Below are 27,727 nucleotides of genomic sequence, written 5' to 3' on the forward strand. Positions count from 1 at the left end.
TTGGCCCAAATACTGTAAACTTCTTGAGGGCAGGAGATGCGACATTCATCTCTGAATCTCCAGTATATATATTCTCCTTGACTCAAAGCAGGTATTAAATGAGAGTCTGGTAGGTGAGGGACCAAAGAACAGACTAGGCCACCTACAAGGTCACACATTTTCAGTCACCGATGTACTGAAGGAGAGAAACAATTAATGACGGGTGGGATACCGCAGGGGATTAAAGACAGACAGTCTGGCATGTTCCAAATCTGGTTTCTCCTGATCCTACGAGTCACATTACAAGGAAACATGCCTGGACTATTTCAAGAAACTTGGTTTCTTTATTTGCAAAACAGAAGCAGACTCACAGACATAGAAAACAAACCAACGGTTACCAAGGGGGAAAGGGGGTGTATGAACGAGGAATCTGGGTTACCAGATACACACTACGATACATAAAATAGATAAACAGCAAGGACCTACTGTATAGCACAGGGAACTATACTCAGTATCTTATAATAACCTATAATAGAAAAGACTCAGAAAAAGTCAAAATGTCAAATATAGTATATATACGACCGAGTCACTTTTCTGTATACCGGAAACACTAAAGAAACTACACTTCAGTAAAAAAAAAGAAAAGAAAAGAGGGTTCTGGGCCGACTCTTGCCATCAGCTTCTTAGGTGACCTTAACCACATCTCTTCTCTCAGGAACTTTCTTTTCTTCCTTTTTTTTTTTTTGGTCTTTTTGCCATTTTCTTGGGCCGCTTCTGTGGCCTATGGAGGTTCCCAGGCTAGGGGTCTAATCAGAGCTGAGGCGCTGGCCTACTCCACAGCCACAGCAACTCGGGATCCGAGCCTCGTCTGCGACCTACACCACAGCTCACGGCAACACGGGATCCTTAACCCACTGAGCAAGGGCAGGGACCGAACCCGCAACCTCACGGTTCCTAGTCGGATTCGTCAGCCACTGAGCCACGACGGGAACTCCAGGAACTTTCTTTTCATCTACAAATGCATTAATTTTTTTTTTTTTCCAGTAAATGTTTACTGAGCATCTCCTCTGGCTCAGGAAGTGTTCTGGTGCAGGGAATGGCTCAGACGATCTTTTAGGTCTAACATCCTGTGACCTAACGAATCACATCAAACTGTCACTACTTAGAAAACGGTACCACCAAATGAAAAAGGTAAGAAAAGAAATTATCGCCATGTTTATGGCCTGAGGGAGGGAGAGGAAGTTTGCTCTTTTAAAAGAAGACTCCAACTTTTCAAACCTCCCTGCTGTCCTCATATAACCGGCCTCACGTTATAATCTCTCCTGCGAGAGGGGTCAGCAAGGTGCTGCAGCTGAGGGCCCAGGGAGAGGAACACAGAGCAGGTGCCTCACCAGCTGCCTCTGGCGAAGGGCTCCCACCTCTCCTCCCGGGGCTGTTGGCAGCAGCAGATGCCAGAGTCCCCACAGTTGGCTCTGGTTTAGCTGCTTTGCCCAGAGAACTCTGCACGCGTGGAATCTGCTGCTGTGCCCAGGCAGCACGTGCCATCGAGGTGACTGAGACACATGGCAAGTGGTGCTGAGACTGACCAGTGCCATGCCATTCCACCGCACAAGGGCCTTCTAAACAGGGGTGTGTGCTCTCATGCTTGGATACACTTTTCCTTCCTTCATAGATTTATCCATCCTTCACCCACACCTCCTTCTGAGGAACAAGGCTCTGCCCCCAGTTCCTGCCTGAGCAGTAGGCACAGGTGAACCAGATGTCTGGTGGCAGCTGATGGGACCAAGACCCAAGACCCATCACTTCATATGCTGTCCAGCGTTCTAGGACATAGGCTGGTGCACAGATCTGGGCAATCAGAGTTCCACTCTAGCGTTTGAACTCAAATGTGCCCAGGGAATGAGGCAGCTGGGGATGAGAGCAGAACCAAAAGACATGACAGAAAGACAGGGGCTGGGGAGGTTTTCCTGCCCAGGTACAGGCCTATGTCCAGAGGAGCAGAGGGAGCCAGCCTGAACCCCGGGAGAGGTGAACGGACCCGAAGACTGGAGAGAAGCACAAGGCCGCACTGCTCAGGAGAAGAATGAGGGGGACCTCAGAGGGCCTTTCTCAGTGCCTCGTTTAGTCTGAAGCCACATGAACCTTTGGGAAACTACTTCGCTGCCACACCTGTCTTTCTTTGAGGTGGCCTGAGTGTGTTTTTGCCCCTGGCAACTGAAAGAGCCCTGGCATATTCATTCACCTGGGACCTTATCAGCTCTACCTGATAGTTATCAGGCTTTGACAGTAACTGGGAAGTGCCGGACCTAGTGTTTTTAAAGCATTTCTGCACACAGTTGCATGCACTTTTCTTTGATCCTTACAATTGCTCTGTGTAGGAAGAGTGGGTGCTATTTGTTATTCCCCATTTCATAGATGGGAACACAAGGCACGGACGACGTGTTCACGTTCCAGCAGCTAACAAGCGCCAGGGCTGGTATTTAAAATCTTGACTTCTCCTCCCACCTAATCGAAGGATTCCTCCGCGACACCACAATGGCCAATCCAAGAAGAAAACAGGCTGATCCCCCTCCTTTTCCCTCCAGTCTCTGTCAGTTACAGAGTAAGGACAACACCAAGGATGCTGGCAGGGCTAGGAAATTCCCAGTGGTACTTATTTTTGCTTTTGTTAATTGGAACTGGTTTGAAAACATGCCTGCCAGCATTCAAACCTCAAAGCGTGGCTCCTGGCACTCATCCTGTATCGTCCTTGAACAATAATATTGCTCCATCACTTGCTCACTGATGCTCATTCATGCAAACAAGTCTCTGTTGGCTCCTCTGTGCTGATGGCCATCAGGAGGACCCAGAGTGTGGTCCTTGTTCCCAAGGTGCAGCAGAAAGGCTCCTTTGGAGCCTCTGGAGTCAGGCAGGCCTGCCTCTAGATGTCAACTCTGTTACTTCTAAGGGTGAGACTAAGAGAAAGTCACTGAGTCCCAGTTTACTCATTTGTGGAATGAGAAAACCATGTGCCTTACACACCTGTGCAGATGAAGTAAAGCCACTGTGTGTGTGTGTGTGTGTGTGTGTGAACACACACCTGGTACAAGGAAGGTGCTCAGGAAATGTTGCTTCCTCCTATCCCTAGCATAGTGTTTTTCAAACTTTGTCTTGTTGTCAATCCCCTTAAGGGGCTGGTTAAAACAGGAATGGCTGAGTCCTGCCTCCAGAGTTTCCGATTTAATGGGTCTAGGGTTGGGGGCTCAGGCGATATTGATCGCCTTGGTCTGAGTACCAGTTGGAGAACCACGAGTCTGGTTGAAAGACTGACACTTTACACACAGGTTTATAAAAACAAGCTGGAGGGGACAGAAAGAGCTAAACTATGCAAGAGTGCAAAAGAACTGGTGGACCCCTTCCAAAGTGGGGGGGCTGGATCCTCCAGGAGGTAGTGCTGGAATAGCTCTTAAAGACTAGGCAGCCTTTTGAAATGCAAAGCAGTCCTGGGCTAGATGGGGGTCGAGTGAGAGCCAGATCCAGAATAATCATCTTTATTGCACCCACGCAGTGACCTGCTGATCATCATGCCAACTTCATGTCAAATCTGTCTTTGGAACAAATTATCTCAGAAAGCAGTTGTTTAAAAGCTCAACTTGGCTGCTGGCTAGAGAGGTCCATCTAATGAGCATCACTGTGGTGAATTATTCTGTGAGCACAGACAATGGAGGAACAGAAGAAGGCTTTGAGGAGGTGGGGGTGGCGGGAACTGTTAATGATTCTCCGATCTTTTATTCAGGCTCGTCACCAAGCGCAACATGGATTACAAACCACACAGAAAAACCAACCCCTCTGCCCCTCTTTTCAAGACAAGACAGTCAGGTCTGATCACACACAGAACTGTGTAAAGATGACCGAGGAGTTCCTGCCGTGGCGCAGTGGTTAACGAATCCGACTAGGAACCCTGAGATTGCGGGTTGGATCCCTGGCCTCGCTCAGCGGGTTAAGGATCCGGTGTTGCCGTGAGCTGTGGTGTAGGTTGCAGACGCGGCTTGGATCCTGCATTGCTGTGGCTCTGGTGTAGGCCAGTGGCTACAGCTCCAAACGGACCCATAGCCTGGGAACCTCCATATATCGCAGGTGCGGCCTTGAAAAGACAAAGAAGACAAGAAAAGAATAAAAAAATAAAAATAAAGATGACTGAGATACCTGCAGGTTACAAAGGTCAATGGCAATGTCGGATTGGCATCACTTCTGGCCTGAGGCACCACGTCACCTGCCAAGGGTACTTCCGCCTCCAGCCTTGTCCCGTCAGCCTGTCCTCTGCCTGCAGACCACAGCTGTCACCCTGAAATTGAGTCTCTTCAGGCCACCAACCAGGCCAGAGTTCCTTAGCATCTAGAGTCAATACTGCAAACCGGAGGTTTATGGACCCTTGTTCACATGGTGTTTTTAAAAAATTTTGAATTAGTTGCCAGAATTTTTTCAAAAAGGGAAGTTCATAGAAAAATCTGAATGGTGGCTTTTCTTGAAACATTGCAAGATCCCGCGTGACAGTGGTGGCTTCTCATTTAGGAGCAGCCCAGTACTGGGACTGTCCAGCCTCAACCTGCAGTTTCTGCACAATGCATCTGAACACAGGACCTCAGCCTGGAGCAGCACTTCCAAACATCACTTCTTATGGCCTCACACCACTTGTCCTGTTATTCACTTAGTATTTTTGAACTCATTCATTTTCTTAAAACAATTTATTTAAAAAAGAAATTCAAAATAGTTTGGTATACCTAAGTACATTGTTCTAGTTTACTAAAATAACATTTTTTTTTTTTTTCTGTGCGAGGCACATGGAAGTTCCCCATCCAGGGACTGAACCCGAGCCACAGCAGTGACCTGAGCTGCTGCAGTGACAATGCTGGATCCTTAACCTGCAACACCACAAGAGAACTCTAAAACACATTTTTTTTGTTTGTTTTTTTTGTTTTTTTGTTTTTTAGGGCCACACCCCCAGCATATGGAAGTTCCCAGGCTAGGGGCTGAATCAGAGCTGTAGTGGCCGGCCTACACCACAGCCACAGCAACGCAGGATCTGAGCCTAGTCTGTGACCTATACCACAGCTCACGGCCGGATCCTTGACCCCCTGAACAAGGCCAGGGATCGAACCTGCATCTGCATGGACCCTAGTCGGGATCGTTAAGCACTGAGCCATGAAGGAAACTCCGTAAAACACGATTTTTGACGTGGAGCCTGTATGATATAAAATAACCTCAAGAATTATACTTTAGGGAGTACTGGAGAGGAGAAAGCCCAAATTTTGGAGCCAGGAGTTTAAGGCTCCAACCTCCATTTCCAAGCTACCTTCTTTGCCACAAGGGTCCTCCTGGGGCTCTCTCTGTGCTGCTGCCAAATTGTTCCCATCCCATCCCTTGGCCGTGCCGTGATTGTGTCAATGCTGGTGACCTCACCTGCACAGCCTTCCTCTCACCCCCTTACACTTGCTCAGGTTTCACCTGACCTTCAAGACTCAGGCTATTTATTTATTTATTTATTCATTATTTTTATGGCCACACCCATGATATATGGGAATTCCAGGCCAGGAGTCAACTTGGAGCTGCAGCTAAGGTCTACACCACAGCCACAGCCATGCTGGATCCTTAACCCACTGAGCGAGGCCGGGGATTAAACTCACCTCATCATGGACACTAGTCGAGTTCTTGACCTGCTAAGCTACAACAGGAACTCCAAATAGTTTACTTTTTATTTTTAAAATGTTTTTCTTTTTATGGCCACATCCATACCATACGAAAGTTCCCGGGCCAGGGACTGAATCCAATCTGCAGCTGCCATGCTAGATCCTTTAACCCACTGTGCCAGGCTGGGGACTGAACATGTGCCTCCCCAGGGACCAGAGCTGCTGCAGCTGGATTCTTTTTTTTTTTTTTAAATTTTTTTTTTTTTTTGTCTTTTTGCTATTTCTTTGGGCTGCTCCCGCGGCATATGGAGGTTCCCAGGCTAGGGTTCAAATCAGAGCTGTAGCCACTGGCCTACACCAGAGCCACAGCAACGCAGGATCCGAGCCGCGTCTGCAACCTACACCACAGCTCATGGCAACGCCGGATCATTAAGCCACTGAGCAAGGGCAGGGACCGAACCCGCAACCTCATGGTTCCTAGTCGGATTCGTTAACCACTGCGCCATGATGGGAACTCCTGCAGCTGGATTCTTAACCCACTGCGCCACAGCAGGAACTCCGGCCCGATTTAAATACCACCTCTTTCATGAAGCCTGCCCAGATTCCTCCTATCGAGACAGGTCTCGCCCTCTCTCATCGGAATCTAAACGGCAATCTGCTTCTACCCTTCGCTTGTCGACTGCTGCCATCTACCTTGCTGTCTAGTCCCCTATGAGCATGGCTCCTTTCCTCCAGCAGGCGACAAGTGCCTGGAGAGAAGATCCACTTCCCATCCCTTCCTTGTCCCTGTCTCCCCCAGGGACCAGCACGCTGCCTTGTCGAGAGTGGCTGTTCACTCAGCACCTGCTAAATATCGAATGACCAAGGGCCACGTGGATTTGATTTCATGCTCTCTGGTGTGTTCAGCTTCAAATCCTAAGGCTGGGCTCCTTCTGTGGGGCCTGGACTGTTTCTTTCTTTGCTGATTGCTGCTGCTGCTGCTTTTTTTTTGTTTGTTTTCAACCTTCATTCTTATAAATATTTTCTAGACATGTGGCTTCACTCTCACTGCTCTTCCTCTGGGCCTGTTTCATTTAGCCAGACGCAATATTGGTCTCTCTGTCCCCCACACAACACTCATCACTGCTCGGGCAACACGCAGCCATAAAACTCTGCCAGGCCCCGTTCTTCTCTCCAGCGAAAGCTGTCAAGACGGTGCCTGTGAATTACGTCCTCGAATTACTTCCGCCAGGACGTAACGCAATAAAATGATTAACAAGATGGATACGTTCTCAGACTCTGGTGGATCTTTCTTTACAGTCATTATAATGCATGTCGGTCAGTCGTGTGATGATTTGGACGGTATTTCTTTCTTATTTATCCAGTGGGTAGCACTCAGCGTAATAACTTGGGTCTCTATCTCTGGGCCAGAGGCCAAGCTGGACTTTTTGCCTGACACCAAATCCTATTAGTGATCATGGTAATGTAATTACATGTTCAAGTTAAATATTTTATAGCTGCTCTAGCCACCTAGGCATTATCACTCCCTCAGCCTCTAGGCAGAAACGGCCCAGCGGCCAAAGCGAAAGCTACATATCTTGCAAGGAACTGAAAAACAGTTGCTGCCGTGGAAAGTTTATGGAACCTTTTGGCCGCCTCTGATCCTCTGGCGGCAGCAGCAGGACTTGAAGGCACCGTTGTACTGGGTTATTAGACAAATGTTAGCCCCTGTCTGGGCTTGACGTGGAGGGCAAGTCTGTTAGTTGCCTAACCAATGAAAAGCTGGCCAGGCCAGGCCAGGCCAGGCTAGGCTGTCTTCATGCCAGAGCACTAGACCACAAGCCCTGGGGCTTGGCCCACCTTCCCCCCAGGTCCTAGGTTCCTTCCACTTGGCCAGTGGGTTGGCGTGTGAGCACCAGCCCAGGTGTGCTCAGCGGGGCCCCGCCTCCCAGGCACAGTCTCTAACCCCTTAATTCCTTGGGGTTGGATCCTACCTCTGGCATAATTTGACTTCATCTGTCTGGAGTTCCCTGACCCAGGAGAGCACGAGCCATGCAACCAGATAACCTAAATATGACTTCCAGTTCCGATTCTCACCAGCTGTACACCCCTGGGACAACCGTTTAGGGTCTCTGAACCCTGGTTTCCTGGCTCACCTGAATCCTAGTGGGGTGAGGGGTAAGTGAGATAACCCACAGAAAGCAATTGGCGGGGCTGGCAGTCAACGTCTCAACAGCGGTAGGGAAAATGAAACTAAGTCAAAATGAGCCAAACAAAGCAAACCCATCTGGGGCCAGGCTGAGCCAGAGATGGTGTGGGGTACCAGAGGGAGCAGACTTTAGAAGGCGGTCCCCGGCGTGCTCATCTCATTCTACTACCTGTGCCTGTAGGTATGTGCACCTTATGACAACAGGACAAGAAGAGGGAAGCTGGCTCTCAGCTCGGGAAAGCAGCGAGCAGCACGCCAACGCCGTCTCTACACCGGACCGGCTTCTGTTACTAGGACACAACTGAGTCCACGCAGATTCGGTGTCTTGCACCCGCATGACACACTGTAACATACAGGACGTGCCCACGTGGAGGTACCACAGGCTGGCTTCTCTCTTCCTTTCAGCTCTTACCTCCAAGATGTGGACATGATACAGACATCGCTCCCTCCTTTAATGAGAGACGAGTTGTAAGGGTCTGGCCTCGCCTAGAAACTTCCCTGGGACATTTCCCACGAACCCCTTCATTCTGGCTACCCCCTCACTTCTTCCCTCTGTGACCTCTCACCCTGAGCACCTGGCCGGGCCCACAACACAGGAGGCCTGTTCTGTGCACGGGTCCTGAGGCATCGCTATAGCCATGGGGTGGGCCCAGGGGCCAAAGGCAGGGCTGGAACGTAGGATGTGCAGCAGAACGGAGGCTGAAGGATGCCCATCATGGGGGACCAGAGGGGCGCCCACAGTCCCAGCTGGAGGCCTGAAGGGGTGTTACTTCAGGCAAATCAAAGGGTCCAAAGCTGTCAGTATATCTCTCGTCTGAAGAGCCTTTTGAGACCGATAACAAGCCTGCCTGGAACTACAGGTCTGGGCCGAGAGCTCTGACTGCCCCCCAAAAACGTCTTCATCCAGACACTCATTCAGTTAACACGCCTCTGCTCCTGGATGCAGCCTCAAAGGAGAAGTTAAAGAAAAGAATACGAGAGCCCGCTTAGGCCCGGAGAGTGCTGCAGGGCCATCTCACTTCATCCTGCCAAGCCCAAGGGGCATCATTCCCTTCCTCCCGGTCCCCAGCCGGCGGGCTGCAGAACCGGGACAGCAACCCGCTCCCTCCCTCAGACATGCAGCCGGCTGCACCTCCAGTGGCTTCTCATCCTGGATGTGGGTTCCTGGTTCCGTGGCTCTCCCCTCCCTTCCCTCCCATTCAAATCCTCCCGTGCCTTCGAGGTCCGCACTGGCCTGCAGTGGCCCTCACCCTGGCCTTCTCAAAATTCCCTTGATGTTTCCCTTGGCCCAGTGCAGGAACCCTGTCTACTGTCAGCCATGCAACCAGAGCTCTGGGAGGCTCTGAAAGGCCAAGGACTCCAGACTCCACTGCCTTTGTCTCCCCCAGGGAGCAGCACAGGGCTTTGCTTTAAAACAAAAAAAAATGCAACAAGATATGTATTTTCAACTGATTTGACGTTTATCAGAATTAGCTGAGTTGGGCATAAAAAGGTCAAACCTCAAGTTGGACAACCATGTGACGTCCGTGAAAACGATAAACATGAAAGTAGAATGCAGAGTAACAGTGAAGTTCATTTCTATTGTGCACTTAAGGGGGGGGGTCTGTTCTGTGTATGTTACCTCCTTTAACCCCATAACAAAGTTGGGCTGCTGCTGCTGCTATGCTGAAGATGATTATTTTTGGCTCTTTTTTTTAGGGCTGCACCCGTAGCACATGGAGGTTCCCAGGCTAGGGGTCGAATTGGAGCTACAGCTGCCAGCCTACACCACAACCACAGCAATGCCAGATCTGAGCTTCGTCTGCGACCTATACCACAGCTCATGGCAACGCCGGATTCTTAACCCACGGAATGAGGCCAGGGATCGAACTCGAAAGCTCACGGTTCCTAGTCGGATTCACTTCTGCTGGGACCTCCTGGGCTGATTATTACTCTCATTTCCCGATTTGTTGTCTTGGTCACATTTGGCTAAGGCTGCATTGCTGTGAGAGGAGGTGCAGGAATCTGAACCCAGGTGTCAGGCTCCAGAACTTATTCTCCCAACCTTTACATGGTATGGGAGGGTCGCCGCATTGTCTGCCTCTTTCAATCCCCACGGCACCCTTACCTTGGATTCCTCTGGCTTAGAAAGAACAAACTCCTTACTGAAGTGAAATAGTTCCACACTTCTTTGGATATGATGCTAGAGGAGGAACTTCCTCTCAAATAAGCCATCCAAGTGGGACTGGGCTAAGGGGGGGGGGGAACGTCACTGGAACCCAGCTGGTCTCGAGAAAGTTCCTATTGCTGCCTCCAATGGCCACTTGGCACTTTTTTTCTGCCTTACACTCTGTAGCATTATTATTATCATTATTATTTACTCTTTAGAGCCGCACCCACAGCATATGGAGCTTCCTTCCCAGGCTAGGGGTCAAATCGGAGCTACAGCTGCTGGCCTCCACCGCAGGATCCAAGCTGTGTCTGAGACCTACACCACAGTCACGGCAACGCTGGATCCTCAACCCACTGAGCGAGGCCAGGGATTGAACCCACAACCTCATGGTGACTAGTTGGATTCATTTCTGCTGTGCCACAACGGGAACTCCTATATTTTTTTAATTAACATAATGTATGTACATAGTTTAAAAAGTCAAACAACATTATAAAGCTTACAACGAAAACCAGCCCAACCCGCATCTCTCCATGCCATCTCCCGGACAACTGTTCTCAACTCGTTTGGCTCTTTCTTCTAGAATTTACTCCTGTATTTCTAAAAGCTGTGCTTCTACAGCTATTACGGACTTAAAGGCGACATTATCTACCACTTCTGTCCAATAAAATCTAAAGGAAAAGCATCATTTCTTGCTTTAGTTTCCAGTGCTCTTGTTGATGACTCCGCTCATAGCAGGCAACAGAACTAAAATCCCTCTGAAATAGGGTTTTCCACATGGTCAAACTCACTGGGTGATTGTTGGGTCCACTGTTTAATTTCTGCCTGGAGCGCCCCCTCCTGGAGCCCCTGCCCTGCTGGGGTCTGCTCTGTGAGGGTTCTAGGCTTTCTACACATCCACCCATCTGGGGCTTCTCTCATTCACTGAATCCTTTGCTTCCTAGACACCGCCTCCGCTTCTTGGTTTACTTTATCTTTTTGGTGGAGTGCACTTTCTAGAAGCCTCTAAAGAAAAGGCGGAGGGGAGGTATGCTTTTAGAACTGCGCATGGCTGCCAATATCTTTATGCTAGCCCGACACCTGGTTGGTGCTTTGACTGACTGTATGAGCCAAGGGAGGCAGCTCAGGGGTCTAGCAGCTTCTGCCCGCAGATCCCGTGGACCTGCGCGAAGGTGCATTTCGGCCCCACGCCTCCCTCTCGTCATCTGCGCTGCCTGGAGCCTCGCTCCTGAGGATTCCCGGGGCTCTGCTCCTCGCTGCCATCTCCATCAGCGGGTGCTCAGTATTCCGCTTCCTCCACGCTGCTAACTCAACCCACTGTTTTCTGAAAGTCCACCGACATCGCTGGATGGCTCCTGTCCCTCTTGATTTATTTGGTTTGTCCCTGCATGCTTGTTCCTGTTCCCTTGTTTGAAGCCACAGCCCTCATCATGGTGGGGCTCCAGGAGGGACGAAGGGGAACATTCAAACCCTAGCTCCTCTCGACAGCACTGGAGACAACCTTCTCGGCCCTCCTTCCTGAAGCGCTCTCTCCCCACAGCTCAGCAAACAGTCCACGTTCTGATATTTCTGCCACTCTAGTCACTCATCCCCACTCTCCTTTCTTTTTCTTTTATGGCTGCACCTGTGCTGCTTACGCCACAGTCACAGCAATGCTGGATCCGAGCTGCATCTGCCACCTCCAATGCAGCTTGTGGCAATGCCAGATCCTTAACCCACCGAGCGAGGACAGGGATTGAACCCGCATGCTCAAGGACACACTATGTTGGGTTCTTAACCTGTTGAGCCACCAGAGGAACTCCCCTTACTCTCCTGTACTGGCTCTTCCTCTACTCATTAAATGCGGGTGGTCCTTGGGCATCTGTCTTAAATCCCGCTCCCTTCCCATCAGTGGCCACTCACCTTGCTCTCCCTATGTGGTTTTTTGAGGTCGTAGCTTAGACGCCATGCACTCAAAATTCACCTTCCCTGACCCCACCCCTTTTAGGTTAGCCTCCCTCAGTATGAGCTCCCCACGACCTCAACCCTTTCCTTCATAACCCATCATGTGCCATTACTGATCAATGCCCTTTTCCCTGCAGTCTGAGAGTCTCACCAGGGCAGGACCCTGTGTGCTGTGTTCATACCCATTACCACTGCCCAAGCAGAGGGCATGACACACAGAAGGGATGGAAGAAACACACCCTGGATGAACTCGGGCTTGTAAGGATCAATGGATGAATGGATCAATCAGTCAAACAGGAGAACTGGATTCAAACCCAGGCTTGGCTAATATACACGCTGTGTGACTTGGGGCCACGAAAAGAGTTTTTAGGAAAGAGCCTTAACTTCTGAAACTCAGCTGCTACTTCTATTAAATAAGGACAATAATCTGAGTGTCATCCTACCTCCCTGGATTGTAAAGATCCGAGTAAGAGTGGAAAAACTGTGTGCCATTGTGCTAAGTAACAGCTCTACAGGACATAAAGGATTATTACTGTCAGGGTAAATTCTTGTCTGCTCTAGGTGTGGGAGCATGCAGGAAACAGAAGAGCAGGCTCGGGTTTCAAATCTCAAGAGTTCTTTAGGATACACTTTCTTTCTTAAAGTGAATCCCTCTATGCCTCCTCTGGCATCCTCTACCTGGAGGCATTCAGGATGGAGGGACCACCTGGGGTCTTGTCTTTCACCTCAAGCAAAGCTGATTTAGAAAGCAAGGTATGCCTTCACAGGTAGTGGCTTTAATGTTAACTATTCTTTAAAAAGCAGAAACAGAAAACAATGAAAATATTTACGCACACACAGGTATGTAACAGAGAGCTGAAGAAACATGTGTCCTAGGACCGCAGCACCTAGAAATGACAGTGGCCTCAGATTTTGGTTCAACTCCGACCCTTTTCTGATGCTCTAGATTCGCCCATTTTATCACTTGTACCAACGGGGGAAAGGAGGAAACTTTTAGAAAACCCCAGGTCTTACAGGCTATAAGGGACTCAAAAGTCTCCTCTTTCACAGCCCCCATTGGTTAGCGTCCTGAAACCTAGGCATTAGGTTCAGTTTAAAAGGGTACCCGATTTGGGAGTTCCTGTTGTGGCTCAGCGGAAACGAATCCGACTAGTATCCATGAGGACGCAGGTTCGATCCCTGGATTAAGGATCCGGCGTTGCCATGCTTTGTGGTGGAGGTCGCAGACGTGGCTCGGATCTGGTGTTGCTGTGGCTGTGGTGTAGGTCAGCAGTTATAGCTCCCATCCAACCCTTAGCCTGAGAACTTCCATATGCTGCAGGTGGGGCTCTAAAAAGTTAAAAAAAAAAAAAAAAAGGGTACCAGACTCTAATGGGCCAGCCTGACAAACGCCCCTACCCAGCACTCTCTAAATTCTCTAAATGTCACTTTGGTTCCACATCAGGAAGGGGGTAGGGTGAGACAAGCAGTGGTCTCAGAGTTGAAAGACTTGAGTTCAAGTTCAAATTCTGCTTAGAATTAGGCAAATTACATTGTTACTAACAGATGCGTTCGTAATGTAAACATAACTTCTCAGTTCTACTTCCGGGGCTGAAAATTATAAGCATTTTTCCATGTTTCATTCATACTCTTGATAATTGTAATAGCTGAATAATACTCATTATTTATTAAGCGAGTACTGCATAATTTGCTTACATGCTTTCTTATTAGACTATGGATTTTTTCCAAATTTTCACAATTGTAAACAATGCTGAGATAAGCAAGCAACTCTCTTCAGGTATTGGTTTATTTCTTTCATAAAGACTCTCGGAAGTTGAAAATATGACCATTTTTATGATTTAATGGAAATGCCAATTTGCTCTCCCAAAGAGTTGTACTGATTTACGAGTAATATATGTGGGTTCGGTTTCACTGCGGTCCTTTTGGGACTAGATATTAACTTGTGTGTGGGGGCTCTAATTTATTAGGCAAAAAAAGATCTACAATTATGTTAATTCGTACTCCTTAGATTGCTAATGAGGTTAAACATATTTTAGGTATGTTTATAACATATTAGATATTTTTGGAAGATTTTCTGCATGAGCTTTAGCCATCCATCTACGAGATCAAAATTATTTCCACAGCACACACACTTTTTTTTTTTTGGCTGTGCCTGCAGTATGTGGAAGTTCCCAGGTGCCAGGGATCGAACCTGAGCCGCAGCAGTGACCCAAGCTGCTGCAGTGACGACACCAAATCCTTAAGCTGCTGTGCTGCAGGAGAACTCCCACAGCACACGCCCTTTAATATAATACAGATACTAACGGCTCCTGGGTCTCTCATTTTTACTAGCAAGTATTTTCCCAGTCTACCATTCTTCTTATTTTGAGGGGTCTTGTGAGACATATGGAAGTTTTACATTTTTAATGTGAACATTCGCAAGTCTTTTTTTCTCTGTGATTTCTGCAATGACGTCTAAGCTCCGAAGTCCTTCTCTAAGCCAAAGACAGGCAAGTATTGGGTCTTATCCTCTTTTAGTCTGACTTTCAAATATTTACCTCTTTAATACATCTGGAATTTATTTTGGCATATGGTGTGAGGTGAGGCCTGAATCTGAGAGTGAAAACTCAAATTCCTCCAGGGACCAGGCAGGTAAGGGACAGGCGTGAGACAGGTCAGGCGGGAGAAGAAGGATGAGGTGGAGGCTGGGCTGAATTACAGAGGACCTGAGGGACAGAGGCTTGTGCTGGCAGGAATTCTGATCTTCTAACTTTTCTTTTTTTTCTTTTTTTTTTTTGGCTTTTGGTCTTTTCAGGGCCACACCCTGGCCTATGGAGGTTCCCAGGCTAGGGGTCGAGTCGGAGCTGTAGCCACTGGCCTACAGCACAGCCACAGCAACGTGGGATCCAAGCCATATCTGCAACCCACATCACAGCTCACGGCAACTCCGGATCCTTAACCCACTGAGTGAGGCCAGGGATCAAATCCGCCTAGTCGGATTCATTTCCACTGTGCCACGATGGGAACTCCTTGATCTTCTAACTTTTCAAGTTAAGCCATAAACCTACACTTTTATGGGAAATTATCCCTTTTTTAAATATTGAGCCAACACCCCAGGCTAAAAATCCTCCTCTGTGTTTACTGACCACATCCATCCCTCTGAATGCCACTGTGTAGCCTCTGGTTTAAGCTGATGCTTTTCCAAGTTATTTCAACAACATTTTCTGTTTATGTGTTTCTTTTAAAGACTGCCCCTGTGGCATATGGAAGTTCCCAGGCTAGGGGTCAAATCATAGCTGCAGCTGCCGGCCTACACCACAGCCACGGCAACAGTGGATCTGAGCCACATCTGTGAACTATTCCGGAGCTTGTGGCAACGCCAGATCCTTGAGCCACTGAGTGAGGCCAGGGTCAAACCTGCGTCCTCACAGATTTTATGCTGGGTTCTTCACCTGCTGAGCCACAAGGGGAATGCCGCCAACAACATTTACTGACCAAGCCTTTTCTTCTCCATTAATCTGCAATTCTTCCCTTTTCAAATATTAAAATTTTACAGGTAACCATTACGACTTCGAGGCAATTTTATTTCACGGATCTGCTTGACCCTCATTCTCTTTTATTAGAGATTTAGGGCATGTTAATCTCTCTGAAGATGAGCAGCCTTTCGTTATTCTTGTCGGAATTTTTTTCGTGCTCTCATCTGTTTATTATTCCAGATGAGGTCTTAAACCATTTGAATCAAATCTGTCCGATTCCCTTTAGGATTCTGTTTGGCATTCCCTGAAACCTATAAATTAACATATCTAGAAGAGTTTGCTTCCTCATCTGGGAACATGTTCTATTTCCTAATTATTCACGTCCCATTTTACAGCTCTCAATAAATTTCAGTTTTTGTCACACAGGTCACATATAGTTCTCACTATGATGATATTTTAATTTTTATTGATTTTTTGGATGGAGACACTTTTCATGATATTTCATAGCTGGTTATTGTAAGTATATGGGAAATCTGTTGACTTGTGAAAAGGCTAGTGTTTACCCCCGCTATAAGTTCTGAATTCTTATTCAGTAAAATGGTTTTGCAATTAATGTTTTTGTAGGAATGCAAACACATCCTTCACGAATAATAATCTCTCTCCCTGCCTCTTGTTTCTGTTTCATGCCTGACGTCAGAGCTTCTAAGATGTTGCTAACTAGTAGAGCCACCCTTATTTATTAGTGGTTTTAAAGGGAATTTGTCTAACAGTTAACCAGGAAGCATTAGCTTTTGACTGAAAATTGCTGTTCTTTATGCTATGAAGTATCTTTTTTTGTCTTTTGTTTTCAATACCGTTATGACCTAGTATTGTGATCAAAGGTCTTTTTATCACTTACTGACAACAGAGACAAGCCTCCACACAGTGCACTCAAAAGATGCTGCAAACTTGCAAAACTTGTGAATCAGACATGCATGGATTTGAATCCTAGCTCTGATTCTGCGTGACTTTGATTGCAATCCCTGCATCCTCTGGATAATGAGGATAATGACTCTGACGGTGCAAGCTGGTTTTGAGAATTAAAATGAGTTAATATGGATAAATTGGGCTTAAGGTAGTGCTTGGCACCTATGAGAATCTCAACAGATTGCACATTCCTCCTCAGTCATCTAAAAGAAAGAGATAATAGCGGCACAAACAATTTCCCAAGTGAAAGCTTTCCAAGGAATAGCTGGAAAGTATAGTTGAGAAATCTCAAATTATATTTGCAAAAAATACCACCCTAGTCTTCCCGCTTTAGTCTTCCTGCTTTCCTCCCTTTTCCAAAACAGAGCGTCCACCCTTTGCACGTGCATGGATTCTTTGGCCTCTGACACAAATGAAAAAAAAAAAAAAAATCAGGCTGACACGTAATATGAACCAGGAATGAAACAAACGGTGCTTCTATTAGCCCCAAACATGAGCGCTGCTCAGATAAAGGCATGAACAAGCAGCTACGCAAACTGAAACCAGATGTGCAGAGGTTTCTGGCTTACACTTTTTTATAGCCCTTCATATAACACTCATAGTCCTGTCATTTCAACAGAAGGTCCTCTGCTCTGTTTAAGCAGCAAGACACCCTCTCAAACCTGTTAGATTTGCGATCCCTAAACCTGTGCTTGATTGTGAAGAAAAAGGAGCTCCTTCCCTTGGTAGAGGTCCTTTGGTATAAACTCTTTGGCCCGGACTAGCTCTAAGGAGTAACACAGCACATACCCCGAGGCATCCTCACAGCAGAGCCTGAGGCGGTTACCCGTTGCCACGGGAGACGGGAACTGGGGAATGTGGGCACCGGTGTGGAAGGGGCCCAGGGAAGGCGGAGAAAAGCCGGTGTGGAAAAAGCATAGATGCTGGAGTCAGACTGACCTAGATTCAAATCCTGGCTCTGCTCTGCCTCTTTGTGTGACTGTGAGCAAGTTTGTTAGTTTCTTGAGCCTCATTTCATCATCTAGCTAAAGAAAATAATTTCTCCTGCTTCTCTGGGACTATCATAAAATGAAAGTTAGATAATACATGTGTAACATTAAGCTCACTCCCGGGACCCTGTAAGCACGGAAAATGATTCGTGACTATTATTGCCAATAACAATAACAAACCCGTACAGAGCACCCATCCTGTGCCTGGCCTTGTTCTCAGTATTTAACAAATATTAATTCTGTTGATCCTTATAATTACCCCCACGAAGTGGGTACTAAATTAGTACCATTTTTCAGATAAGGAAACTGAGGCTGGCTTGTCTATCTTGCCCAAGGTCACCCTGCTAATAAGTGGCAGAGAGTGGATGCAAACCAGGCCATCTGGATTCACGACCACTGTCTAGCCACTAAGCCATATTCCCCCTTCTCTCCTGCTACATGACCTAATATAATTGATTCACTTCTGTGCTGCTTCGAGGCTGTCTCTACATGGAAGGGAACACATGCAGTTTGCACCATCCAGCGCTTAGCCGGCAAGGCGATCCATTGCTAGAAAGCACTTCGGACCCAGAGCTGAGCACGGACCCTAACCTGTGGTCCACTCTGCTTCACCTTCAAGTGGCACTTCATCGTTGCACGTCTTCGCCGCCCTCTCTCGCCCCCAAAGGACAGGGTGTCTCGCCTCCTTTCCAAGGATGAGCCCGTCTGCATCTGGCCTCCATCCTGAGCCTCCACCCCCTTTCATGAATCATCTCCCCTCTCTGGGGCCTCCCATCTTCTCCCCTGGCTCCCTGCCCGCAGCCGACAACATGTTCAAGGCTCCCCCCACCTTATGTAAACCTTCCCCCCGAACCTGCCTCCTCCTCAGGTTACTCCCATCGTCTCCTTCCCTGCTCGGGTCTAGAAGGAACTGTTTCTACTCTGCACCCCCCGCTCACTCCTGAACTCGGGGTGACCCTGCTTCCACATGCAACAGGGGGCAGAAAGGCTCCCACGGAGGTCAATGACCAGCCAATGACCAGTTCCAGCAGCTTCTTTGTGATCAGCTCCCTAACTTCTAAGGCGGATCTCTGTGTCCCTCTGCCCCAACTCACCCTCTGAATGTTAGGGTTCCATCCTGGACTCCCTGCATCTCAGGGCTCTGACACCTGGTGGCCTCCTGTCTCCAGGTTAGGGCTGTCCCAAAGTCAATGCCCATTTATCCAGCTGCCTGTTGGTAACCGCCAACAGCTAACAGCCCCTTGGAAATTCTACGAGCAGCTCAAAATGAACATGAACTGTCCGTCTCTCTACTTCCTTTCCCCAGCAAACCCACTTCCCTCCTTATTTCCTGATTTAATTAATGATGTCACTATGCAGCCATTCTCTAAGGTCGACACTTTCTGCTTCTCCCTTCCAGCTAAGAAAACATCTATAATATCCTTGAATGCATCCCTTCGTTTACACAAAACAGTGGCCTTTGCCCCAATCCAGACCCTCTGTTCTCATCTAACCGTACCTGTTACCAGTACTTTAGTCTGAGGAATTAACCCATTTGCACAGACCACTGCCAGAGATGTAGCCAAGACCCAAAGCAAGCTGTATCTTTGCTTATAAACTGCCCTGTGCTCCCCAGCGCCTTCAAAACCAGACTTCTAAGCTGGTCTCCAGAGCCCTTGCTAGCCTGGCCCTAACTGCACTTTCTAGGCTCTCTTTGCACCATCCTGTTCATGCCCTCTACCTACTCCCCAGTGGACACACCAGGCCCCGTGACACACAGGCATGGCTGGGAAAGAACATCGGTGTGGGCACTAGGGTCTGGGAGACCTGGATGCAAACACCAGCTCCTTCCCTGACTGGGTACGAAATTTCTGCCAAGTCATTTAAACGCTCTGAGCTCCACTTTCCTTTGGAGGAAAAAAGCACCTACTTTGTCGGCCTGTTGTAAAAGGCCTGAAACAGTTTACATAAAAGATCCAGGGTAATACTTGAGATACCACACACTGAATAAACACTAGCTGTTAATATTAACAGTATTAATTTTGCCAAGTGGCTTTAGAGAGGCAGGGAGGAGTTGGTAAAGACTGACAAAATCTGAAACTACAATGGGACATTTGAAAAGTTCCCTATTTAATAAGATCAAACTTACAAGAAAAAAACAATGCCTAAGTATCCTGGAATGCGCATTTCCTTTTTGAGCCTCCACAGTACTGGCACAGAAAGGCTGCAGACTTGAACCAGTTTCAGAGTTGCTCTGCCCCCTGAATCCTCAGACTTCCCTACAGCTCTGAGTGTCCATGTAACACAGCTCTGCCAAAGAAATGAAAGCTGAGAGTTTTAGGAAAAAAAAATTGGCTTCCCTACTTCCTTCCCCTTTCTTCTTTTTTCCTGCATGACATGTGGATGTGAGCTCTGGAGCTGCAGCAGCTATTTTAGGGCCATGAGGTGCAAGTATGAAAACAACAGCCAGAGCTGAGGATGGCAGAACACAAGGGCAGAATGAGGCTGGTCCCTGATGCCCTGCTGGACTGCTGCATTGGCCCTAGCCGGACATGCCCTAGACTGAGAGTGTGCAGGAGAACATGAAAATCCCACTCAAATGCTGCTCTAGCAGAGATCTTGTTATCTGTGCTCTAAACTCATTTCCGACTATTTCCACAGAGAGACAAGCTCTGTTGCTAGGACCTACTGTGTCCTTGAGCTACCTTTGCTTCTTCCCTGCTCTTGAGGTCCCAGACCCCAGAGAATTTACAAGATAGATAGCAAGGGCAGTGGAAGGGGTGGCAAGGGGGCAGTGGGAACCATGCCCTGTTGTCTTCAGTGAGGAGGGACAGCTGCTGGGAGGGCTGGTCTGTAGTCTGCAGGTGAAGCACTCTGATTATTCCGAGCTCGCCTGCACCAAAGAGATTTTTGGCCACAGTCTGTCTCCTGTGAGCTGACTTCAGTTCTCCCTCTGCCTACAATTTCATCTCACCTACACCAGATTGTTTGCAATAAAATCACTGCTATCAGGGAGAGGTAACTTCACATGACACTTTTTTCCAAAGAGGGGTTTTCAGTAGAAATTCCACAAGTGCTGCCAATGTCATTTCCAGGAAGGTTAATTGATAACTGAGAGACCCTGATCCTTCCCTGCTGTATCTTACGTCAGAGGAAGGGGACATGGGGAGGGGTGGGAGTGGAGCTGAGGAAAAACACAAAATAATTTCTCAATCACTCCTTACTTTCTCTGAAGTAGTGTGGGTTTTTACACAAACGCCAGTATGCAACGTCAGAGATTTTTCTCTCTAGATTCTTCAGCCCCAGAGGCTGATGAACAGGAGTCTTAGCCAAGCAAGAACATTTCTCTATAGAGAAATAGCACTAACTACTGGTCTTTGGGAAATCCTTGGAAGACAGATGCTCTCGTGAAAGTATCTATTCATATCTGGGAACAAAGAGGAATGGGTCGCAGGGAGAGCAACTGAACCAGTCCTTCTGTCCTTCCTGGCTCTCCATCCACTCCTCCTTATTTTTCTCAAGAAACCACACAGCTCAGTCCCAGTAAACCTCCTCTGGTTATAGACACTAATCAGCTCTTGTTCGGGGGCCCAATGACATAGCCCCTCTGGCTCTAGTCATTCTGTTTCCTGGCTCAAAGCCTGCAAGGGCACCCGATACCTGCAGGAAGAGCTTCTCCCTCAAGGTGGCGCTCAAGGTGCTGCCTGATAACTCCCTTCTCCCCTTCAGGGCATCCTTACTCTGGTCAGACGGCAACTGCTGGTTCCTTAGAGCCAGCTCTTAATTTTCTGCCTACCTCCCTTTTGCCCATGCTGTTCCTGCCACCTGGAACAGTGTCTTCAACAACAAGCTCCTCCCTAAATGTGAAAAGTCTATCCCTCCTTCGAGGTTCCCCCATGTGTCACTTTATCCAGGGGCCCCCCCCTCCCTGACCCAGGGGGTTGGGCCCGCCCTTGCCTTCCTCCACCAACACGGCACTCGAGGAGGGACTTTTCTTTCTCTTTTTTATTGGATTGGAGGCACTTGCTATGTAAATGCGTCATCAAGACCCTGGGCTACTTTTGCCAGAAACCTCATCCTGCCTTCTCTGTATCTCTGCCTTGGGAAAGAGCAGGAATGCAATAATTATTGGAGGAAGGAAGGAAAGAAAGAAGGAAAGGAGGGAGGGAGGGGAAGAAGGGAAAGAGGAGGGAAGGAGGAAGGAAGGAGGACCAGACTTGCTTCTAGTCCTGGACACAGAACAGGTCAATTTTCAGCAGCTGCCTGGGCTTGAGCAAAAGGTCTGTCCTCTTGGATGAGCACGAATGTGCTCAGACCAGGAAGACCATGGCACGTTTCTCATACAGCTACCAGGGTCTGTGTTTTCCAACAATGATTCTCGCTTCTTTTCTCTGGGTTTCTAAATCCAGTGTGGGGCACCTCTGTTATTTTCCAGCTTTGCTCATATTCCCACAACGTCAGGGCGATCTGTCCTTTTACGCCTTAGCATCAACCAAAATTAAAAGATAAGACGCCACCTGGAGACCCAAAACACTGCACTATTGACTTGTCAGGTCCTGCGGTTGCAAGCGGTGCATATTTTTATTGTTATTATTTGTATTTCTAGGGCTGCACCTGCAGCATATGGGGTCGCATCAGAGCTGCAGCTGCCGGCCTATGCTACAGCCACAGCAACGTGGGATCCAAGCCAAGTCTGTGACCCACATGACAGCTCACAGCAATGCCAGATCCCCAACGCACTGAGCAAGGCCAGGGATTGAACCCACATCCTCATGGATACTAGTCAAGTTCTTAACTCGCTGAGCTACAATGGGAACGCCCAAAATATTTTTATTTTTAAAGTTGTGAATGCCGTGAGATTTTTTTTTTTTTTCACGGTCTTTTTAACGACATCTCATGAAAATTTCCTGAGTTGATTTAAGATGCTTACTTATATTGGAGGCAAATTATTTAATAAAGGGGATATTATGTCCTATATAATAAAAATAGAAACAAAATATTTAATAGTAAGACACTGTGGCACAGTGGACAGAGCATGGGATTTGAAGACAAAGTTTCTTTCATTTGTTTTCTTTTTAGGGCCGTACCTGTAGCATATGGAAGTACCCAGGCTAGGGGTCCGATCAGGGCTGCAGCTGAAAGCCTACGCCACAGCCACAGGAACAGAGAATCTGAGCTACATTAGCAACCTATGCACAGCTTGCAGCAACGCCCAATCCTAACCCACTGAATGAGGCCTTGGATCGAACGTGCATCCTCACTGACACTATGTTTGGTTCTTAACCCGCTGAGCCACAAAGAAATTCCTGAAGACCCAGTTTCCATCCCAGCACTGCCCTTACTAACTGGGTGACTTTGGGCAAGTCAACTAAACTCTCTGGGTCTTAATTTCTTCATGTGTAGAGTTGAGAGGAAAATAGCATCGTCTAAGGTTTTTGTGACGTTTTTTCTTACCTATAGAAAAGAGCTAAGCGTGGTCCCTTAAACACAGGAGGCACATTCCTTCTACCGAAAAATGATTAGGTGGAAAACAAAGTAATTGTAACAGCCAAAGAAGGGGGCTTGAGCTTGGAAAAGAAGCAGATGGCTAAAGAAGGACGATCATGAGCTGGGCAGTCAGACAGATACGAATTCAAGTCTTAGTTCTTCCCTTAACATCCCTGAACCTCAGCTTCCTCACTGACAACACGGGGTGATGAAAAAAATGAAAACGATCGCCTCGTGGAGCTGCTGCCAGGCTTAGAGAAGGTACTTAAGGCCCCGGGGAAGTGACAATGGTGAGTTGTATTTTAGCTACTGGCACACATCTTCCTACTTCATCCACTACTCGGGGTCAGCAAGGTTATCTACCCCCAAATGGAGCCCGAAAAGAAACGACATTACCTTCAAATTCTCCGTGTGGGGGGAAAGGTACTCTTTCTGCAAAGAGCTGCTTCGTTTTATTCTAAAATGTGCTTGGTTTCAGTGGTTTGTGTGCACACGCCGTGTGTGTGCCTGTGTGTGTGTGTATGAGAGAGAGAGAGAGAGAGAGAAAATGTATCCTGTTAAGAGGGAGCAATGTCAGCAGCGAGTCTCCATGTGTATATATTTGTGTAGTCAGTTTGTAAAGTGCTTTTAGATATTTTTCAAGGCCCAAGATACACTTATTGAATTTAAAATCATCAGCTGGATTGCATTAAATGGAGGGAAAAGCAAAAACGCACACAATATAGCCATTTGCTAAATTAAACACAATTATTTCTCCCGTGACTTAATTCCACACAGACGTAAATACTCTGGATCCTCACATCGCAGATCGTCTGGCTCTGCGTTTGGACGTGGAACGAAGGGAGGGGCGTGTTCCAACGTGGGTCTTAGGCAAGCCCGAGAGCTACCAGGGTACATTGGGACCATCGTGACTTCACTAAAACAAGACCTAAACTTTTAATTAACCTGCCAAGACAAATTACAACTCCTAGCTCACAGGCAATGACCACGGACAGCTGAGACTCAAAGCCAGGGTCTCTCGGGGAGACAGGGATTAATAGCAACGTCAGAGTCCGTCTGTTTTTGTATTAAGGGGGAAACGAAAAGGTATTCATTAAACAATCACTGTAGCTTGAAGGAAGACAGACAAGCCAGCGAGAGAAAGGTGAACGGGGGAAGGGGCGGGCGAGAACATGAGCCACTTGCCGGGGTCGAAGCCTGGGCTGGCTCTTTGCATGCACTCCCTTCGATCTTCAGTGTGGGCGCCAAGCACCATGACTGTTCCATCTTCCAGGCAAGAAAGAGGAGGCTCAGAGAGGTGACGTGACTGTGGTCGCGGGGTTAACGTGGGACAGTGGTGGGGGGCGGGGGAAGGAATGGAAAGCAGTGCCTAGAAGGCGGTGCCTAGAAAGGAGACCGACCACCAGAACTGGGACCACCTTGGCTCTTCATCAGGCTCACATTGAAAAGGCCCAGGAATGTGTGTTTGAGACTCACTTCCCAGGGGATCCCTTTGTATAACCGTATTTGAGGCCCTTTCCATAAGATACTATAACGTCTTGTGCCTCTAAAGAGTGGGCCACAGGTAAGAGCAGCCGGTCACCGAGTGTAGAAGCGAGACCGACTGACGTAGCACCTGCATTGTACCCAGAAGCCAGGTGGTTCCTACAACTCAGAGCAGCACGGGGCAGCCTATCTGCTCTGAAAGACACTGTAGGGTTAAGGAAGGTGAAGCAAGATTTCATCATTTAGGTGAGAACGGGAGAACCAGAGGGAAAGCCAGACCCTCTCCTTAATTACGACAAAACAGGTCAGCAAGTGCTGACAAGCCAAGAGTTGGCACGGATGCCTAACCGTACCTATGTTTTCCTTCTCTGAGTGGCACATCCTAATTAAATGTAGCTTTCTTTGGGGGTTTGTATGAATATCCTTTCATATTTGTGCTCAGTTATTAAAAACACAGAATTCTGATGGTTGGAGATCTGAGTTCTGAGCAAGCACGATCCTCTGCCTTGAGTGAAGCAAACCTAAGAGAAATTGGGCTGTGAGACCATGACTCTGCTCACTCCGCGATGACTAACGACTTGATCATCACGTCCCTAAGCGGAAACCACCATGTCCAGAAAGCAGAAAGAAACAGAGCCTGGAGCCTGGCAGACCTGCCAAGTGTCAGCCTAATTGCTGGTGAGGACCAGGGCTGGCCGCTCCCACGGCACGGAAGGAGGCTGTACCCACCACCTCCAGGTCACTCGCAACCATCGAGCTGCAGCCTCGCACGCCAGGTTCTCCAAGAACCAAGAGCTGGAGTTCCCGTCATGGCGCAGTGGTTAATGAATCCGACCGGGAACCATGAGGTTGCGGGTTTGATCCCTGCCCTTGCTCAGTGGGTTCAGGATCCAGCGTTGCCGTGAGCTGTGGTGTAGGTCGCTGACGCGGCTCAGAACTGGCATTGCTGTGGCTGTGGTGTAGGCCAATTTGCAACAGCTCTCATTAGACCCCTAGCCTGGGAACCTCCATGTGCCATGGGTGTGGCCCTAAAAAGACAAAAAAAAAAAAAAAAAAGGAACCAAGAGCCGGAATCTGTGCAGGGATAAAACACAAATGAGTGGGAGAGATTCAGACGTGAGAATACTTTCCGCTCACCTCAAAAGAATACGTTAGAGGAGGAAACCAACTGCACCACAGCTGCCCAGACGTTGCAGCAAACAGTCCTGCCAACGGGGGCCTGAGCAGAAGAACGGCCAGGCCCGCACGCATTCTCCTATTGCCCAAGTGACACTGTAGTCAGGGCTGGGCTGAGTGAGGGGGGTGGGGGGGTGCCGAGCAGCTTATCTCCAAGTCCCTGCTCTCTGGTACTAGGGGACCCACAGGTGTCTAGAATAGCCACTTCCAAAACAAGGACGGCACACAATGCTGTTTCCTAAACCAGAGATGATGCAGCCTGCCGGCCCCACCCCCTCACTTTGCCAAGAGGGTAGAATTAGAATGTCCAGCCTGCAGTCAGAGCAGAACCTTATAAATAAACTATGCACCGTCTTTAATAGGAAAGTATTCTGTGCCTCGATGCTAAGGGTACAATTGCAAATAAGAGGCAGATGGCCTGAAAATGACGTCTGCTCTTTAGAAGGAAGAACCAAAATCTTGCGAGAGGTTTAGGGATGAAGGATCAGATGTGGAGATTTTTTTTTCAATTCTACTTTTCATGTCAGAGAGACTCCCAGCCAAGGACCGAGACTGAGTTTTGAGATGAACTCAAACTTTTCATGACGCAGAATCCATTCCCAAGCATTCTGGTTAGTGGAGTCCTGTCTTTCTGGAAGTTTTATTTTCCTGTAGAGGTATTTTATCTCCAGGTTATATCACTGTGCTTCTGATATAAACTCAGACAAAATGTTTTCTGACCTGAACCACTGAGACCACGGCACCCTGGAACTGAACGGGAGACACGCGAAGGTGCCGAACACTCATTTAAAACATTGGGGCTCACCATCCACCAGAGCTCAGGACACTTCTGTTCCCCAAAAAGCCCCAATCTGCCTGATCGCAGGGTTCATCCAGCCCTTTGTACCGTGATTCCCTCTCTCTCTCCAAGCCTTTATCTGCTTTTCTCGTTGGCTGGGGGTTGTTGGCTCCAGAAGCACACCAGACAATCAAACAAAAGCACACATTAAAAAAACAAAAACCCAAATAACAAATCAGGTATAAAGACAAATATAGGGGTCACAGAGAAGTGACAAGAAAAGATGTTGCCTCCATGAGGCGGGTTATCCAGGGTGCCTGTCTCCTTGTCAGTTTCACCCCTTGGTGTTGAAACGTGGCAGCTGGTCCACACACTAGCGCACAGGGAACACAGGAAGGCAGCGGGGGCAATGGTGTTGGGCTCAGGTGCCAGCCCAGAGTGGCCTTCCAGCTCCTCCCATCACCCTCTCCCCGTTTCCCCACATCTCATTCCAGGCCTATCCAGCAAGCCCTGTCAGGATGGCCTCATGCTGGACTCCAGGTGGCAGCTGCAGCTCTGGGCAAGACCCATCCCCTCGTCAGCTTCAACCTCCAGGACCCCTACGTGTCCTCTCCCCGAAGAGACAGCGTCCCACAAACCCCGGAGGGGTGGAGCTTCCTTACCGATGGCGGTGGTGAAAAAGGAAACCACTTCGGACTCCTTCCCGTCATTGTAAAAAGCCAGGTGCCAGATTCCTGAGTCCAAGTACTGGATGAAGCCAGTCTCATGGCTTGAGGGGGGGACAGCTCCCCGAGATTGGCGCTGGGGTCCCTCCAGGCTCCGTGCCTCCTGGGTCAAGAGCCTCCTTCCATCCAGCAGCTCCACAAAGTCAAACTAAAGTACAAAGAGAACAGAGTTAGCAGTGCATCTGCTTCACCAAGATGCTGGATTCTTCAGGCTTCTCCCCGGGAGGATATGGGGAAAACACAACCTGAAAGGGGCAAAAGAGGCAAGAGCCACGGGGAGGTTGGACCAACCAGCTCCAGCTCTCGCCCAGACCCTGTTTTCCCACAGTAAAGTCTCCCGGTTCTCCTGCGAGTGGAGCATAATTAGTGGACTCTTTTTAAGTCTTATTTTATTTTAATTTGGGGCATGCGTGGTGAATCTTTGGCGCAGTCTGCACCAAGAAAACCGTGCTTCTCCTGGGGGGTGGTCACACAATCAGAAACCCAGCCTTAAAGACTCTTGGAACTTCAGCTCCATGCAGATGGGAATCCTGGAGCTCTGGGGTTGGGACTGGAGCACAGGACGTGTCTTAAATGTCAGTCAAGCACCGGTGAAGTTTGTTTTACATTCATCTTCCTTTGGTCAATGGCCCATTCTCAACAATCCAGTTTTAGGGAGCAGTTTTAGGGGAACTAAACTGGGGCTTAGCTCAAAATCCTATGAATAATGACGTGCGGTCTCAAACGCAATTGCCAATTAATGGATCCAAGCCTGCAGGGGT

At 48.3% G+C, this 27,727-nt stretch overlaps 1 protein-coding gene across 1 annotated transcript in view; it reads right to left on the reverse strand.

Moving 5' to 3' along the window:
* Positions 1-27,727, reverse strand: part of TENM4 (teneurin transmembrane protein 4) — a 410,796-nt gene that overhangs the window by 167,911 nt on the left and 215,158 nt on the right. The window contains exon 8 of the mRNA XM_047751949.1: positions 26,904-27,114. Coding sequence (XP_047607905.1) covers positions 26,904-27,114 — 211 coding nt within the window. The remainder of the gene's footprint in view (positions 1-26,903; positions 27,115-27,727) is intronic.

This window comes from Phacochoerus africanus, chromosome 11 (assembly GCF_016906955.1).
Source record: "Phacochoerus africanus isolate WHEZ1 chromosome 11, ROS_Pafr_v1, whole genome shotgun sequence".
NCBI lineage: Eukaryota > Metazoa > Chordata > Mammalia > Artiodactyla > Suidae > Phacochoerus > Phacochoerus africanus.